Here is an 18,833-nt window from a genome sequence, read left to right as displayed (position 1 = left end):
ACCTGTGAACATCCATAGTTTGAACATCAGGGTGGCGGACACTTACAAATATCTGGGGGTTCACCTTAAAAGTAGATTGGAGTGGTTTGATTACTGGTCCAAAGCTATGTACAAGAAGGGTCAAAGTTGGTTTCTGGGTCTTTTGCATCGTGCAGGACATTACTGGGGACTTTTTATGACCTGGTGAGGTCTATTGCAATTTTTTATGCAGTTTTCTGCTGGGGAGGTGGCAGCACAGAGAGGAACCAGAAACAACTTAATACTCTAATGAAGAGGGCCAGCTTTGTCATGGCCAGTCCTCTAGCCACAGTGTAGGACGGCCCACCATACTTGTGTATGTATTATCATTCCCACTGCACTTTTTATACATATGTTTTGTTTTGTTTTTAAATCTCTGTGATGTGGCTTTTAGTGTATATTAGTGTGTGTATATAGTATATTTTCTACAAAAATGTTTTAGTCTTGTATTTTATTGATTTTTGCATTTTTAAAAGTATTAGCTTTTTTGCAAATCTTGTTTTATTTTCTGTTTTTATTGTTTTCTAATATATAATTACTTCACATTTTGTCTCTGACCCTTGTGCTGCTGTAGCAAGTAAATTTGCTCAATGTGGGATTATTATAATCTCTATATATGTAGCCGTAATATAAATACCAAATTATTTTACATGTATTACATTTCTTAGTTAGTTATCGATCCTCCTTAGAAAATATCTAAGGGGAGTACTGGGTTATCTGAGCTCGATTAGCTGTGCCTTCACAATCAGGGTCACTTGCAAGCTTTGAAAAATAGATGGAACCTTAACGTCGAAGCTGTTATTAAGTTTCATTTAAACGTAATCCTATGGACCGCCTAGCATCTTTTGCAAGTAAGTGGTAGTAATATGTCACAGATACACGTATCCACTTCAGCTTTAAAGTGTTATCATCTATCATTTTTGGGGTTATTATCTCAGGTTAGCTATATTAAGCTAGCTCTGCTATGCTAACATTAGCGTTAGCGTGCAGCGATGCTAACACGGTGTGTTAACTACTTTAACAGCCTTTAGTGCCTTTTGTTATTGAGCTGCTTTTCAAACGGTGATGAAACATTATCATACATGGCGCTTTAAAGTTAGCATGTGTGGTTTAGCTTAAAGCTCGCTGTAAAGCCTAATAAATTGAAATCTGCAGTCTTGTTTACATTGTAAGCTTATTTCATGTAAAGAAATGTCAGCTGATTTCTTATACAACCCTACCTGGTGACTTAAAGTGTTAAAATCACGTGATTTCAGATGACCCCTCCGATAAACCGCCGTGCAGAGGTTGTTCATCGTATCTGACTGAGCCTTATATCAAATGTGCAGAATGTGGACCCTCACCTTTCCTGCTGTGCCTCCAGGTGAATCGGTCACAAAAACTGTTAAATTTACCTGCAGATAAACCCAGTCCGACTGAAACTAAACATTTTGTTTCCCTTCAGTGCTTCACCAGAGGATTTGAGTACAAGAAGCACCAGAGTGATCACAAATATGAAATCATGGTGAGTGAAATAAAAAACAAACAAACAAATAAAATCTTATCCAGTGTGGCTGTCTTTCAACATCAATGTTCATCTTTCACCCCGTTATGCAGACATCAGATTTCCCCGTGCTGGAGCCTGGGTGGACGGCCCAGGAAGAGATGGCCCTGCTTGAAGCCGTCATGGACTGTGGCTTTGGAAATTGGTTAGTATTTTCTAGTTGTTTGGTGAGATTTCCTCATAAACTACATACACATGTCCTTATTTCTTAAAAAGCCTGAATGCTAAGATTATGGCATGCAGTCCAATTTCCAGAGGTGGGGTACAAGCTAAACAGGTGATTGGTCTGTGGCAGGACTAACACAGAGACAGATAACTGTGCACACTCACATTCATCTACTGTCACTTTAGAACAACCTAAAAAGCAGTCTCTGGACTTTAGGAGGAAGCCAGAGTATCTAGTATCTTGTCTAGAGTATCTAGACAAATCAACAGAGGCACAGGGAGAACATTGCAAAATCCACACAGAAAGGCCTTATTTGGCCTGTGGCTTTGAACACAGCTTCTACTTGCTCTCAGGCAGCAAAAATAACCACTAACTATTTTCCAACATAAATGTTTCATTTAATGGCAATTGCATCTCTTTAAGCTAATTTTTCAGATCATTGTGCATAAAAAAAGCTCTAAACATCTGTTACCGACAGTAACAAAGATAACAAGAGAACGAAATGTTGCAGAGAATTTCTTGTTTGCTTCTTGTCTGCAAACTTCTGCACAGTCAGGAGTTAAGCAAGCAAACTTGGCACATAGGTGTGACTTAGAAACCTGCAAGTTCTTATCTATATCTGATGTTACAATGTTATGTTGCTTAGGAATCACCTAAAAACAGACAGTACATGTTGGCCTGTTTATGCTGTTGACTGGCTGATGTACTTAATCAAACTGAGAAAAGTTTTAAAGAAATGTTGGGATGGGATGTTATTTTTGTAAATAAATAGGAAATAAATATTGGACTGATTGTATATTTATATAGAGCAAAATGTATCTACATCTATGTATGGTTAATGGCCCACTGTCTACTATTGTATTACTACACCTGTCAGCCTGACACAGTCCACCCCTCTTCTGTGTTTAAATAAAAACTGGTATGCAAGGTTTTGTTCAACCAAGTGCACACCCGTATAGTAAATGAGTATTTTAGAACATAACTTTTCATAATATTTGCATTAGGGCTGCTCAATTAATCGAATTTTAATCTAAATTACGATCGGGGTTTTCAACGATCATTAAACATGACTGAGCCGATTATAAGCACCTCCCTTGCGCTTTACTCTCGCGCTGCTCTGTGTGGCAAATCGAGCGCACCTCTCTGCCTTTCGCACAGACATCACAACAATTAAGAGGACCCGAGGAAAGCTCAGAAAGCTAAGCAGAAGTTATTTGGAGAGGAGAGGATAATGGCTGCTGAAGAAAGACTGCAGTGGTGTGGAAACATTATGGGTTTGTGGAGTCAGACGTGGATCAAGTAGACATAGTGTGTAAACTTTGCTACGGTGTCGTAGCTGCACCACAGAGCAACTAAATATAGATGTTTACATTTTTCATTTATTTTTTTATATTGCAAACATTTGCACTATTATCAGTATTTGCACACTATTTTATATTATTTTTTGACAATCTTTAAAGCCTTTATTCAATACATTGTTATTGTTAAATAAATATTGTCAAATAATCGAGATCTTAATTTCAGTGAAAATAATCGTGATTATCATTTATGCCATAATTGAGCAGCCCTAAGTTGCATATTTATGGCTTCAAATCCCATTTGCTTAAGTACATTTAAACAGTTTTTTATCAAACATTAAATGTTTGATATAATCTTGAAATACCGTAAGCTTAACTCAAATGATGTAACATTGTTACTGTAAGGGTCACAATTTGGAGATGTTGCCATATTTGATTTTATGATCTACTTTTCTCAGTGTGATTAAGTTTATCAGTTTCTCAACATCATGAATTGGCCAAACAGTACTGTAGCACAGGCCTTTATTAGTTGTTATAAAACAATAAATTATAAAACTATAATTTATAATTAAAATAAAATTATAATTAAAACTATCAATTATAGAGCTGGCTCCAGGCTAGTGCTATAATGTTGACCCATGTAGTGTTAACTGTCTGTTAACGGTTGCTACAGCTCAAGTTGCCCCTTAGCTTGAAGCTGTTAAAACCCTTCCACGCTTTCATGCACAGGGAGAGAAAAACACGAAGGAGGAAAGGCTGAACAAGGGTCACAGTGGAGTCACCCATGTTTGAACTCAAGCTCACTAGTAGAAAAACTAGAATATCAGGAGGTGGCCTCCTTCTCCCAGAGGGTAGCGATGTGCCAGCTGATTAATAGATTAAGGTGTAGATTAACTGTATAGTTGTTTTTTGTGTAATGCATTGTAGGTTCATATCCATGTATCTTGCAAATCCATTTTTTCCTCCTGTTTCTGCACAGCTTTCAAACTCTGATGATAAAGAAGTTGCTGTTTTTCACAGAAAATGTAATTCATTAGTTCAATTCTGACTTCTAATTATGCCAAGCCTGCATAAGACTGAGACCTCTTCCTATAATTCCTGCTCTTTTAGCACACTGAGTTTCAAAGCCTGGAGGTTGAAACTCTTGAGTTGGTGTCACCACTCTGCACCACTGCATTCACAAACTGTTCTGCTTGATCACAAGTTAAATATTAATTGTTTGACTTACACGCCTGGTGATTGAAACTCAAATGTTTGATTTGGTGATGCCTTGAAAACAAAGATGAGGTTTTAGGACATGGTTGAAGTTTCTAATGAAGAACATTTTTTTTCTCCCATAAAAAGGTGTTTGAACCATACAGTGCCATAACTATAGCCTTAGTTGGCTAAACGTATCATATGAAAGCCTACAGTTATTTTTGATCTGTTCCTTCTCCCTGCTTGTCTTCATCAGGCAAGATGTTGCGTATCAGATGCGCACTAAAACCAAAGAGGAGTGTGAGAGCCACTACATGAAGAATTTCATCAATAACCCACTCTTCTCCTCCACCCTGCTCAGCCTGCGGAAAGCAAAAGACTCTCGTATTGCAGAGGGCGCTATTCCTTTTAAACGTAAGGACCCGCAATGTTTACTTCATTATTAAAAAGTGTTTAGATTAAGTTTGATTGTTTATTATTATTATTATTTTTTATTATTTAGTTTTATTAAATATTATTCCAGGTTTCATTATGGGCCTTTAGGGCATCTAGAAGAAAGTTTAACATATAAAATTTGAAGCCACCGGCCCGACAGTTGGGCAGAAGCAGTTGGTGACTGAGGATCGTGTCTCATTTCCTGGCGGGCTTCAGGTCTCCATCTGTCACAGTGTCGACTGCTCCACAAGCATTTTAACGTCTTATTCTTGCATCGTTTGACAAATTCAAAGTAGAGACAGACTGTTGTTACGCGTCTGACTATAAAATGCACAAAATTTGGAGGTGGTGCTCTTTGTTGATCATTTTTAAGCTTTATCTTGTTAAATTTTCTGTGATGCCACAGCGAGCGACGATCCCCCTCGGCCCACATTTGACTCGGTGCTGTCTCGCGACATGGCTGGATACATGCCTGCCAGAGCCGACTTCATGGAGGTGAGGGAACACATTTGTCCTGTAGCTGATTGTGTGTTTGGATGCATGGTAATGCTAAAGTGCACAGAATAAAGGTATGTGTGGAAAAGATAAAGGTGGCTCATGAAGCACTTAAGTGGCAAGTTACATGAGTTAAATGGTAAATAGCCTGTATTTATATAGCGCTTTTACTAGTCCCTAAGGACCCCAAAGCGCTTTACACATCCAGTCATCCACCCATTCACGCACACATTCACACACTGGTGATGGCAAGCTACATTGTAGCCACAGCCACCCTGGGGCGTACTGACAGAGGCGAGGCTGCCGGACACTGGCGCCACTGGGCCCTCTGACCATCACCAGTAGGCAACGGGTGAAGTGTCTCGCCCAAGGACACAACGACCGAGACTGTTCAAGCCAGGGCTTGAACCAGCAACCTTCCGATTACAAGGCGAACTCCCAACTCTTGAGCCACGATCGCCACATTATTTTTTTAATGTGTTATATTTGTTTTGTTTTGGCCTTTAAAACACATATTGTGTTAATGATAACCTGCTCCAAGTGCTATGGAGCAGGTTATCATTAATCTTTCCCTCATCCCGGATTAGTCTCCCAGTTCCTACTGCCGGAAAACTTAACCACAGCATGACGCTGCCACCACCATCCTTTACTGTAGGGATGCTTTCCTCCAACTTCTGGGCATATGTAAAAGGTCTATGAATCTTCCTGTTGTTTGATTTGCTGTTTAATATTGATAGCCTTTTCCCTTATGTGTCCATTCTGTTAAAGGAGTTTGACAACTATGCAGAATGGGATTTGAAAGATATTGACTTTGTGGATGATGATTCAGACGTCCTTCGTGGTGGGTTACATTTTGTTTTATTGACAACTAAACAACAGTGTGAATCCCAGCATTTACATTACAAAACCTATGAAATGTGTCGCACATGTTCTTGTTTTTCAGCACTGAAGCTTGCAGTTGTTGATATTTATCATTCAAGATTAAAGGAGAGACAACGGAGGAAGAAGTAGGTCTCTTTTACTTTATTATGGGATGACAAATTAATTCAATGTAATGTAATGACTCCAGTGTGTCAGCAGGTGGCATCATAAGCCTTTATTGTGGCGCCTCAGTTTCCACAGATACTTCATTATACTTTCAGGTTAAATAAATGCATTTCATACTGTATTAAAATTAACAAGGCTAACAATTCCAACATCCTATCTACACCATTTAAATATTAATGATTTCATTACGCTAATACATTTATAACTTCTAATCTAAGCCTTATTATTTTCTTAAAAGCTTTTTAAAGACACGAATCCTGAGAGGGATTGTCACAAAGTCAGCAGCGTGATTATAATTGCATATTTAAGCCTTTTTCAGGCTCTCATTACAAGCCGCAGGGAGTCATTCAGGTGCAACTTACAAGCTGCGGGAACTTCTATTCAAACCCTGAATATATTTTTGGAAATTGGGAAAATGTGTCTGTCCCCCCGGTGAACGACGTGCATGCCAAGCTGCTTGACATTTTGCCCAGTTTTAGTCGGGCATGGAGAGCATTCTCAGCAGAGGAGCGTTTGGAAAATGTTTTGAAGCTCATAGAAAATGTACTGTGCACAGTTTACTTGTAGCTAATCATAGAGGCTACCGGGATCACACCCCCAGCTCACGCTCATCTCACAGTCCACTGTAAATCCCAGTAATACTCAGTTCTGTTGTATGTATCTCACATTTATTGAGTTAAGTTTGGTGGGTAGAAAAATATAGATAACGTTGCTTATGTAGCAGCAGTTAAAACAGTAAACAGTAAAACCCATTGTACCTAATAAAATGGCAACTGGTGGTTATCATTAGGTACTGGAAAGCCCTCAAATTCAAGTCACTGTGGGCTGCAGGAAATCACAATGACTATTTTTCTGTATTCTGATAGATGTAATAAGAAATTGAAGTCAATTTTAAAGGTTTCCAAGGATATTAATCTGCCTTTAACACATTAGCTGTCATTCTTGGACATACACGGACAAGCGTTGCTGTGGCGTATCCATCACTAAATCAACTTTTAATGACTTCATGCTCCCTGAGCACGCTTGGAATGGCATGTCTGACTAGGAGGGAATGAGTGTTTTACAGCTCCCTCATCTGTCCCTGAAACCCGGTTTTATCTCTGCTAACTTGTAGCTTGTCAGAAAGGCTTTTAAGATCAGAAGTTGAGCTGAATCTCAAAGCACACCTTTTAGCATAATTGCAGGTTTTGAGGGCCTAAAGGCCATTTAATTTATTCCCCTCAAAACAGGCCTTTAAATAGTCATGAAAAGCCTTGAGCTTAATTTCCAGGCATCCTAAATATTCCTCCTTCATTTATCAACAGGGCTGTTGGTTTTAAAGTGTTTCTGTATGTGGTTGAAAAAGATGTTGTGAAACTCAGACGTGAAAGTAGGAATCTTCTGAATGTTTAAAAGTATAAAAATGTATTGCTTTTATACTGTTATAAGTCAGTAAATTCATTTTCTGTAAGTAATTGTAAATGTTATTGTTCCTAATTTAATTAACATGGTAAGTCATTTCTGCTTGTTATTAAAAGCTTCAGTGTATTAATGCGTAATGTCGATGCACTCAGTGTCCAGTTTGTTGGGTACAGTGCAGCTTGGACGTCATCACAAAGATCAGCATGCTCAGTTTTTGTTGCAGATTACTTTACAGAGGATTGATTCAGCTCTAGGATCAGTTTGGAGAATGTCGTTTGTGGGCTGTAATGCAGAACCTCTTTATGATGCAATGTGATGGACACGAGCACACCAAACTACAGCCCTCAAAATGATCATATAGTTGATGTATACTGTATTTTTAACTTGCCAAAGTGTAGCGGAAGTCAGAAAATAAATGTCTACATCCATGTCTTTGTTTCTTTCAGGATAATCCGAGACCATGGATTGATCAACCTGCGGAAATTCCAGAGTGAGTCCTCTTCTGAAACACTCTTGGGCTTGGCTGTGGCAGTATTCATAGCAGCTCAGGGAGACATGCGATATCTGGCAGCCAAATCGGCACCGAGGGTTTCTATGGATGCATGCAAATAACTCCGCTGTAATAACCACCGTTAACCTCCACGGCCCCTCTGGTAGCTGATGTGTGGCAACTGGCCGCGCTTGTATTTACAGCGAAGGGTACGAATAGCCTGCGTTGGCTCGAGTGTGCCGTGGCATAATTGCGATCACAGTGCGGTGAGTTTGCTGCCATAATGGCTGAAGTGAGTCAGGAGAAAGAGAGCTGTTTTTATTGATCCAACCGTTACAGGTTGAGTTTCAGCGAGCTCAGTAACGTGATTCTTTGCATCTCTGGGGTTTTTTTTCATTACACAGCGAGAACTGCTGTGAATGGATTTGTCCAATTAGAGCGTGTCTTTTTAAACTATGTGTGACCACCCTGCCCTTCGTTATATCTCCATGTGTTGCTCTGTGAAATTGTCTGTGGTTGGGGAGTTGAAGAGTTCTCCCCTCATGTTTTATTTATGTATCCTCCAGCCTCCAGTTAGCCTTCCTTCCTCTTTTTCCCTTATCTCCCCAGTCTTTGGAGACAAAAGGGAACTCAGAGTAGCTGTAGAGCTGCAGACTGGTTGTCATGGAGACTGTCAAAGATTGTGTGTGTGTGTGTGTGTGTGTCACATGCAATAATGGAAGCAGTATCTGAGCCCAGGAGGCTCACGGTATCATGTCTCAGTGACTGCTGGAGGCAGAATGACCAGCGTTGTTGTTTCAGGACAGCGATCTGTTTGACGTCCTGTAAGAGCTCGCCTCTCTGAATGATTCAGGTTGCGTTGCTGTTTGCAGTCAGAGTTTTGTGTGCCGATCATGTGAAACCACACACAGGTCCAGCATTGATGTCTCCTCGGAGATATGAACATTTTTCCTTGTGTTGCTCAGAGCATGACTTCATCTGTTTAGCCTGAGATGGCAGCTGATAATTAGCTCTCGCAGGCTGGTGTCTGACGATGGAATTTGACCCTGACACACATCAGCTTTCCTCGGTGGCTTTGACACTTGTCTGTTACTCAGCAACACGGGCAATGCTTTCACATGAGCACAATAAGCGCTTTCAGAGTGAGAGCTAAACGTGGTGTATACACAGCAGTGGGGCATTACTGTGACAAATCACAGGGACAGGGTTGCTGATTCTGTTTAGGTTCATACATTTTTTCTTCCTGTAGTGCTCCTTGACTACACTTTCAATTAGAAAAGATAGGGGACCAAAACTAAATTTAGAACTGTTGCATTAAAATGATTGTTGGCTTTGAAACTTGAATCTTTTGGCCCCTTTTGATTGCACTGTCAAGTTAAACCATCGGCTGTATGCTAGCAGGACAGTTTGTATGTATTCAGCATTTATAGCTGAAGAAGGCACGCTGCAGCTTTGTACAGAAATGTGCGAATTCATTTAGGCTGTTTAGATTTGAATTAGGTACGAACACCAAATAGTCATACACAGAAAAATTGTTCAGGTTGTTCAGTCTCCTCCTCCGACTGATGAAGGTTGTCTGTGTGGAAATTACTCAGTCTCAAAACACTTTTGTAAAGTGACAGACTGTGTGCAAAAACAATTAGTGAGTGTACCGCCTCTGTCCGACCTGAGCAGTCTGGAGGTGAAACTGCCTTGAAACTCGCCATTATTTACTTGTCTGTAGACAGGGGGCGGGGCAAATTAAAAGAGAAACCTGAGCCCTTGACCCTTGCGATGAGGGTTATGCAGTGGCTCTGTTATTGCTGTGAGAATCATTTTTCCAAATGGTTTTTGCTCACTTGTCTCCTTGGAGTGAAGAGTCACTGCAAATCAATAAAGTTGATCTGAGTGTTCACCTTAATACTGTGATAAAGCATTTCTGTCCTGGTCTCTAATGTGATGTAATGAAAATGATGTGAGTCGTTTGCTGTGGCATTTGCGATCTCCAGATCATCCCTGCTGAACATGTAGTGGACAGCGGTCGCGCGTCATCGTAAAAGCAACAGATAAGGGGGAATATCTTTTTATAAGGTATTCCATCTCTCCAGTAGAGTTTCCAAGACACAAACAATCAGTCATGCCCTTTACTATTTTTACTATTTTTCATCTTTGAGTTCTTTTCTTTTATCTCTACCACCATACCGTTTTTGGAGAAATCCTTTTTTTTTCTTGACAGCCCTGAATATTTTTGATCAAATACTGATATCATTTTATTACAGCCAACCTTAAACAAAACAATGTTTAATTCATTGTTCTTCAGCACATACACTGAGTTACAGATGAAAGCACACAACAGGTGTACGCTGATGATGTGTGGTGACATTGACAACCAGCAGTCTGAGGGAACCTTTAAGTTGGTTTAAAAAAGCTCCCGGGACTACAGTTCTCAGGAATTTTAGGCAAAATGTGTGCAAACCCATGGAACGTTGAAAGTGTTCTGTTGGCATATTATAACCCAGCACAGTTTAACTTTTTTTTTTTAAACTTGTCACCCACGTTCAGCTTGTAATCACAATTATCAAAATGTTTTGAGGGATTTTTTCCACTTGAATTTTTTTCTATATATTGCTAGTTCAGGACAACTGTTGTCTCACGGTGCTTTATGTTATGATATTATATATTTTCAGTTCAGTGTTTGTCAATCCCCAGGATATGACAGTCATATATGGGGAGAAAGAAAAACTCAGTTTTAACAGAGAGAGACAGCCATCTGTCACAACCTTTTGGGGAGAAGGATGAAAACAAATGGGACAAAACAAACAGAAGGAGACAAAAAGTGCATCAAAAGAAGTCCCCAAGCACTTTTGCTGAGGTCTGTTTGTACCAACACACCTAAGCAGTGGTTCAGGTTAGCAGACCCCCTGCAGACTATAAGCTTTATCAAAAAGGAAAGTTTAAAATCTAATCTTGAAAGTAGAGATGGCATTTGTTTCCATAACTCAGAGTTCGTCAGACCCATTCTGTGAACCACGTGTAAGCCTGGAAGCTCAGAGCAAAGAACTCTGTTGAGATGATATGATGCTATTAAGTCTTTAAGTTATGATTATGTCCGTTCAGTAAGTAAGTTATGATAGGAGAAGAATTTTAGGGGCAGTACAGTGATCCAGTGTCACCTTTTAGATAGAAGGTTCTCTGTTTAAATCCACCTGCTGGCTGTGGACCTTGTTTTTTCCCCAGTAAGTCAATTTCCTTCTACAGGACAGAGACATGCATGTTAGGATACATGGCTGTAGGTGTGAATGTGAGGATGAATGGTTGCCTGTCTCTAGCCTTGTGAAGGAACGGCAAACTGTCCGTAACCAGTAACCAGTAACCCTGGCTCTTGTGATAGCTGGGATGAGGTATTGTGGACTGTGAGTTTAGAAAAGGTGGATAAAATTGTTGTGTGTGTGTTTTTTTGTTTTGTTTTGTTTTGTTTTTTTTGGAGGTTTTTTTTTTTTCTTTTTTTCTTGGAGCAACAGCGTTGGATGCTGTTTTGGAAAAACAGAAAAACAAGAAAAACACACAAATCTGTCAGGAATGCAACTAAATAACTGCAACCTAATCAAAAAACAACATGTAACGTGTTTTTTTTTGTGTGTTTGTTTTTAAAGCAAATCTGAAAATTATTGGATAACAAGGTTTTAGCATTAAACATCTAATTTAGATTAAAGAGCTGCTACTTCTTACTTACAGTCAGTCAGTCTGTCCCACAAGGGAAATATTGTGTTTCAGCAACAGGATCAAGATTAAAAGTGTTACAGTCTACAGAAAATAAACAACATATTAAAAGTGCCACGGGTGCACAGAGAGAGCCTTATACTGTGAGAGAGTGCAAACATTTCATACATACAACAGTGGTTAAAGAAAAACAACCCCAAAACAACAAGAGCTCAGTTAACAAAAAGTAAACAGTGAGACTGAGAGATGTGCAAGAGAGTAGTGTAAATTGTAGTAATGAATATGTAAAAAATTAAGAAACAGTTGCAAGAAGGTGTAATAAAGAAATGTGTGTGAAATCCTTTGGCTGACAGGTGTGTTCACCTGTCAGAACAAGAACGGTTACTGTACAGTTAACCCCTACAACAACACGAATAAATGATGGTAACTAACAGTATTGTTACTTCAGGGCAGCTATGCCATAAGCCTTACATTGGGTTGTGGTCAGATAAATCTGTTAAGCACTGTTTGCATGGATGCTGAGAGACCATACAGGCCATTTAGTAGCTACAGGATGCAAATTCTCCCCTTGCACCAGCTTCAGAGAATCATAGCAGTGCATCTACAGGGTGACTGTGATAAATGTTGGTAATATTTACATGCCTATATGCACAGCATTGATGCAGAGCTGCAAGTTGACAGCTATTATCTGGTGGTTAACTGCAAAAAAGAAACCAAATTACTTCACCTAGAATGCAGTAAAAAAAAAAAAACTGCTCACGTCTAAAAGTGTCTGCTGGGGATATTTTTCTTTCATATTTCTGTTTTATATTTGTTTGTATCTGCCTGCCTACTCACATCTCACTCTCTTTCTCGTCTCTCTGTCTCCGGTAGTGCTGGAGCGATGCTACCCAAAGGAGGTGCAGGAGCTGTATGATGTCATGAGAAGATTTGCCAGAGTGGTTGGACCAATTGAACACGACAAATTCATCGAAAGTCACGCATGTTAGTATCTGGCTGAGTTCACATGGCAGGATTACGTGCAATTTAAGCAACAGTCACAAACACAGAGAATCGATTTGACCAGTTTTTGCCACACTGTCTCAGCATCGCACAGACGATCGCAGCGTCAAGGGAGGTTATTTTTAATCTTTGTGGGAAGGTAATGCCAGACCCCTTCCTGTTTTTCTCTCAGAGATTCCCACGTTTCCACTATGTCTGTGTACAAATTAAAGAAAATTCTAACACGAAATGTCTTCATTAGTCAGCAATGCTTCTTGACACAGGCTTATCAAGTTTTTGAACCTCTGCTGTCATTTGGATATCTCTTAAATTGGCATCTCACAGACAGTTGCAGTTTCCTGGCAACCAGCAGGGACTCCAGGAAGTTGCAGTTCATTGCAAAGAAATAGTCAAGCACCTACATGTCTTTAAACAGCAGATTTTTATTTTTACACTTCACATATATTAAGGTAATTAGTCAGCTTTGGAAGTGCTGACTGGATTTTTTTCTTTTTCTTTACATAACTGATGGACGGAGCCTGGCTAGCTGTTTCCACTTGTTTACCATCTTTATGCTAAACTAAGCTAACTCTGCTCTGGCTGCAGTTCGACAGCCAGCACACAGATTAAACAGGCATGTATTAGGTTGGTTTCAGTCTTCTTAACCTTCAAGTTAAACGCTAATCCTTCTACAAGAAAAATCGTAACTAATCTTTGGAACAACCAGGATTTCTTAATCGATTGATTACTCATAAAATGTAGTATAATCAAAATCACTTTCACAGTTATTGAGCAACACATTCTCGCTGTTAGCTCTGCACAAAACTGGTGAGCTGTCCAGGGTGTACCCCCTGCCTTTTACCCTGTGGCAGCTGGGTTAGGCTCCAGCACCCAGTGACCCTGCGTTGGATAAGTGGAAGATGGATAGACGAACTAAACTGATAACATTATTTTTTGAACCACACTAATTAATCAGTCATAGCGCAGGTTACTGATTTCTTTTAAATAAAAAAGAAAAAACTCAGGATAGTAGAAAGACCTGCTCTTATGGTCAAGGACTTACAGTTGATGTGAACCGTGCATCTATTGCAACACCTTTTTTGGACTGCAGACAAATCATTGCAGAGATGCACAAAGCTAAAACTACACTGTTAATTGGTTCACAGTAGGACAAAGTGTCCATGCATGAAGAAAATTCAGGACTGTCCCTAAAGGTGGGCGTGCTGCAAAGTTCACAGTGAGAACAAGTCCACTGCTTAAAAAGGAGGGAAAAAAACCACCAGGATAACATCAACGCCTGCAGGATTCTCTACAGTCTGCTGAAATCCGTGTTCATGTATCTGTGACTGAAAGCAGTCTGCAACAGACCAGCTGGATGTCCCATAACAATTCCTTGGCAGTGTCATGAAAAGCAGTGCACACAAATAAAGCTTGTTGGGGCTTTGCTGTCTCTGTTTGTATCTATTGTATCAAAAAAAAATCAGGACACCAGTTCATAACCCGAAGTTCAGGAGAGGCTAGGTGATACAAAAAAGACAATGACCTAGATAAACAACAATAAAACAGTTCAAAACTGGAAAAATTAGAGTCCTGGGCAGCAAACAGGTTGCTGGTTCAGATCTCCTGGTCTACTGCAGCCTTTCTCTGTCGAGTTTGAATACTGTGCATGTAGGTTTTCTGTGTACTCCGGCTTCCTCCCACAGTCTGAAGCTTGGTAGATTAATTGATGGTGTTATATTGGCCATAGATGTGCCGTCCAGTCCCCAGATGTTGATTTAATTTTTTATGAATGCTGTATGAAACTGTTCTGAGAAGCACAAAATGCTTACTCATTGTGCTGAATGAAATGTGAGCTGCAGCTGTGTGAAAGTGAGTTCAGGGATCTCTGCAACAGTCTGCACAGGTTTGCTTTTAACTACCTTCATCTCTCTCAATCTCTCTCTCTCTCTCTCTCTTTGTTTCCAGTGGAGTTTGAGCTGAGGAGAGAGATCCGCAGGCTGCAAGAGTACAGGAAAGCAGGGATCAAGTCTTTCTGCAGTGAGTCAAGTTTGACCTTTTCTTTCCCTCCTCCCCTGAACAAAAACTTCATTTTAAAGTTGTGTGCATAAGCAGGAAAATGTGTTCATATTCAGGCTTGCACTTTATTTTTAGTTCAGTTCAAATCAATTATTTTTTGCTGCACCAGCAGAACACTCACAGTGTTTGGATGATTTTTGAATTTTAATCTTGGACCAGCTTGTTAATGTGTGCCACGGAAAGACTAAAAGTGTGCAGGCTCCTAGGGCTTCTCTTTGGTATGTGGACTGTTGCTCCAGCAGAGTAAGAAGTGTGAGGGTGTTAGCTTGAACTGTGCGAAATTGTAAAGGACATTTTTGGCAGTTTCTGATAAACAGCGTAGCAGTTTCGAGTCGCAGCCCTAATTTTGTACGCTCTTTGTTCACCTTTCTGTGCAATAGGTGCCAAGGTGTACGAGCGGGTGAAGCGAATGCGTGAAGACGAGCGGAGGAAGAGGACCATGCTGTGTGACGTGCTGCAGTACATCCAGGATGGCAGAGCCTGTCAGCAGTGGCTCAGCAAACAGGCTGCAATGTAAGTCTCTAAACTCCCCGCTCGTAGCCCAGCGTGTAATAGAAGGGCTGGTGAAGCTGCGCTCTCCGGAGACGCTGACCTCTGTCATCACTCCCAGCACCGGTCATGCTGAGATGAATCGAGCTGTATTATAGAGCATCTCGCTTACACCACAGTCTCTGCTGTATTTTTAGTCCTTTTAATGGGTCGCTGCTCCTCTTGTTTTCATCCTTTTCTTTGGATGTTATCCAAGTTCTTCCAATTATTCTACCTTTTAAAAAAAACCTTGAATGCTATGATTCATCTTTTCTGGTTGATGATCCAGGAGTGAGAGTAGTGAACAAAAGCCCAGGGATGCACTGCATGTGTGTGTGTGTGTGTGTGTGTGTACATATATAAACATGGTAGCCAAGATAATAACACTTTTCTTAATGATTGCAGAGATGCTGGAATCACTCCAGCTGTCACAACAATCACAGTGTCAGGTACGGCGTTTCTTTCCACCTTTCCTTATGTATTCTGTCCTCTCCGTGGCTCCCGGCACATTAATGCAAACAACTTCTCCATTTATCTGCTCAAAAATAGCCCCCTGCTTGCATATTTTTCTAGCTATTTTTGTTTCCCTTTCAAATTAACTGCCTCTCCCTAACCTCCGGAGCACAAATGGGACGCACACTCCCACATGGCTATATTTACACAATTTGCACAGCGTAAATATTTGTTCGCCCGTCTCTTCGATGCAAAGGAATTAACTGCATGTTGCCAGGCTGCTATTATGTTCTCTGAAGTGTGGGCTAACATTGTGGTGCTGAATTTCCATTTGACTGTAGAAATTTTTTGCTCCACAGCAACAGGTAGGCGGAGCGCCCCACCTCTCAACCTGACCGGACTGCCGGGAACAGAGAAGCTCAACGAGCGGGAGAAAGAGGTAAAGATAGGGTCACGCAGATGGAATAAGGGTCAATATGCATTAAGTCGTGTCTCATTAGTCATCTGCTTACACATTTATGTCAACAACTTGGCCCTGGCCTCTCTTAATGACTTCCCTCTGTCATGGTTTGGGTCTCCATTTTGGACAGTGGTGTTGGGAATCTTATCAGAAGTGATGGAATTATGAACACAGAAAAGTACAGTCAGATTTGGATCCATCGTGGAATACTATCTGAAAGCATGTGATTGGCTTAATTTTTCCAGCTTGACAATGATGCCAAATACACTGCCTTTGGAATAAAAGCATGCCCAAGTTGAAAAATACATAAATCACTTCACGTATTTCCTTAGAAAAAGGTAAAGAAATGAGAGTTGGCTCAAGACTTTAGCACTGTATTTACCAGTGTGTTTGTTTTTTAAAGCTACTCTCTCCCTCCGTTTCTAAACCCTGTATTTATTTTGTGGTTGTAGCTGTGTCAGGTGGTGCGGCTGGTACCGGGCGCCTACCTGGAGTACAAACAAGCTTTACTTAACGAGTGCAGACGGCAGGGCGGGCTGCGGCTGGCGCAGGCGCGGGCGCTGATCAAGATCGACGTCAACAAGACTCGCAAGATCTATGACTTCCTAATCAAAGAGGGTTACATCACCAAGGCGTAGGAGTGTTTGACCACAGTGGGAAGTTCGATCGTGGTTAGTGATTAGTTTGTTTTTAATCTTGTAATGTTGTCAGCTCAAGTTTTGTAAGACGTTCAGATTGTTGCTGCTTGTTATATTATAACATTTGTTATTGTGTGTTTTAGTTTAAATGTACTCAAGTCTTGTATAATTGTGAGAAGAACAAGGGATTGTATTAAAATGATGTATTTATTTCTCCTGATATAAAGTGTTAGAAAATGACCTGATGTACATGTTGATATTTTTAAACTGTAAAAGAGCCGCTTGGATTAAAATTCTTGGTAACTTTTTAGTTTACTGTAGGTTTGAATTAATAAGCGGATTCATTTAGTGAAATTAAGAACCAGAGCACCATTTGGTCATAAATGTGAGGCTTGTCGAAACCATACAATTCAGTAAATTTTATAGTAAAATTATATTTATAACATGAATATTTACTTTTTTTCTTTAAAAATCTTTTTTTTTTTAGCTGTTTTTGTACTTCCTAGTGGAGATCTGTTTACATTTGCAAAAAACAAGTGATGAAACGAGCTCTTTTATGAAATGAGTGGTTTTTCAGGGCTGCTTATAGAGCAAGGTAACTGTTTTTTGTTTTTGTTTTTAATCAGATGTTGGTGTGAGTGGTCTCTGCCCATTTAACTACTCCTGGAAAAACACACAAATTATTCTAATGATTGTCTAACCACGTCTTTATTGGTTTTTACTGAGGTGTCAAAACTCATCATTGAGGAAGAAGTCATCAAATGCTGTTTTTATGGGGGAAAGAGTATAAAAAGAAAACATAATTTCATTGTAATTTTTTTGGAAAGCTGCAGAAGTGAAGATTGTATAAATGGCACAAGCCACATAACTGCAGCAATGAGGGTTAAAATGATAATAAGCAGCATCCTCTTCAGGATGTCATGGTTGTTAGATTGGATGTAGTTTTAATTAATGCAAACAATAAAATCAAAGTCACTCGATTACTCAGCTGAACCTTCTGTGTATCAGTCAAGTCTCCATCCCACTGAGACCTGAGCTTTTGTTTGGGGTTGATTTTTTTTTTTTTTTTATTTCACCTAGCTATTTGGGGATTGTTTGTCCTCACATGGGGACAGTGTAGTTTAAAGTAAAACACAATAAAGCTGACGTTATTTGACAAAGTATAAAAGACTATAAAAAGAGTATAAGGTGCAGAAATATCAAATTTTAATGTCCCCATATGAGAACTTGGGGTGTCAGGAGGGCATGGGGGGCACAGAATAACATCTTTGGCCTGCTTACAATTGCATCTTCAAGCCGCTTGGCAACCCCAATCCATAATAATAATAATAATAATAATAATAATAATGGATTGGATTTATATAGCGTTTTTCAAGGCACCCAAAGCGCTTTACAATGTCACTATTCATTCACTCTCGCATTCACACACTGGTGGAGGCAAGCTACGGTTGTAGCCACAGCTGCCCTGGGGCAGACTGACAGAAGCGAGGCTGCCATATCGCGCCATCGGCCCCTCTGGCCAACACCAGTTCCATGTCACCACCTCCTTTTTTTTAATGCTTACACATACAAGGTTATACCGAAACAGACTGGTAGGTCACAAAAAAGAGCCATCCTCCAAATATAAATTACTGCTAATTGAAATGATTATCTTCCTTTTAATTAAGTTGGATCTGCTGAAATAAGTTTGAGGCAAACTCGAAGAGAAACCACAGAAATGTGCAGAGTCAGTTTATGCAAGATTGATTTAATTTTACAAATAGTTTCATGAACTTAAATAAATTCTGATTAGCTTTTATTGCACTTTAGAATTTCTCATATAATAAATACATTATTGTAGATTTCTTTCAACAGTTATACAAATAGAAAGAACAATGTCCTTTGTCATATCTTTAAACTGGTTCATGT

The 18,833-nt window shown here is 39.8% G+C and overlaps 1 protein-coding gene across 1 annotated transcript; it reads left to right on the top strand.

The window, feature by feature from the left end:
- Positions 1-731: 731 nt before the first annotated feature.
- On the top strand, positions 732-17,908 carry tada2a (transcriptional adaptor 2A). Its single transcript, XM_085184439.1, has 15 exons — positions 732-869; positions 1,275-1,381; positions 1,463-1,522; positions 1,615-1,706; positions 4,479-4,636; positions 5,064-5,152; positions 5,921-5,993; positions 6,096-6,159; positions 8,047-8,090; positions 12,663-12,773; positions 14,736-14,807; positions 15,227-15,359; positions 15,780-15,823; positions 16,187-16,266; positions 16,740-17,908. The coding sequence occupies exons 1-15, from the start codon at positions 845-847 to the stop codon at positions 16,923-16,925; spliced, it is 1,338 nt and encodes a 445-aa protein (XP_085040565.1). The 5' UTR covers positions 732-844; the 3' UTR covers positions 16,926-17,908.
- The last annotated feature ends 925 nt before the right edge of the window (positions 17,909-18,833 follow it).

Source organism: Neolamprologus multifasciatus, chromosome 14 (assembly GCF_963576455.1).
Source record: "Neolamprologus multifasciatus chromosome 14, fNeoMul1.2, whole genome shotgun sequence".
Lineage (NCBI taxonomy): Eukaryota > Metazoa > Chordata > Actinopteri > Cichliformes > Cichlidae > Neolamprologus > Neolamprologus multifasciatus.
Note: the sequence above shows the minus strand (reverse complement) of the source record. Positions and strands in the feature narration are given on the sequence as shown.

Bases quoted from the DNA above. Each gene is read 5' to 3' on its own strand.
- tada2a (XM_085184439.1), top strand. From the start codon at position 845: ATGGACCGCCTAGCATCTTTTGCAA. The intron at 870-1,274 runs GTAAGTGGTAGT...ACGTGATTTCAG, and splicing joins CCGCCTAGCATCTTTTGCAA to ATGACCCCTCCGATAAACCG. The intron at 1,523-1,614 runs GTGAGTGAAATA...CCCGTTATGCAG, and splicing joins ATCACAAATATGAAATCATG to ACATCAGATTTCCCCGTGCT.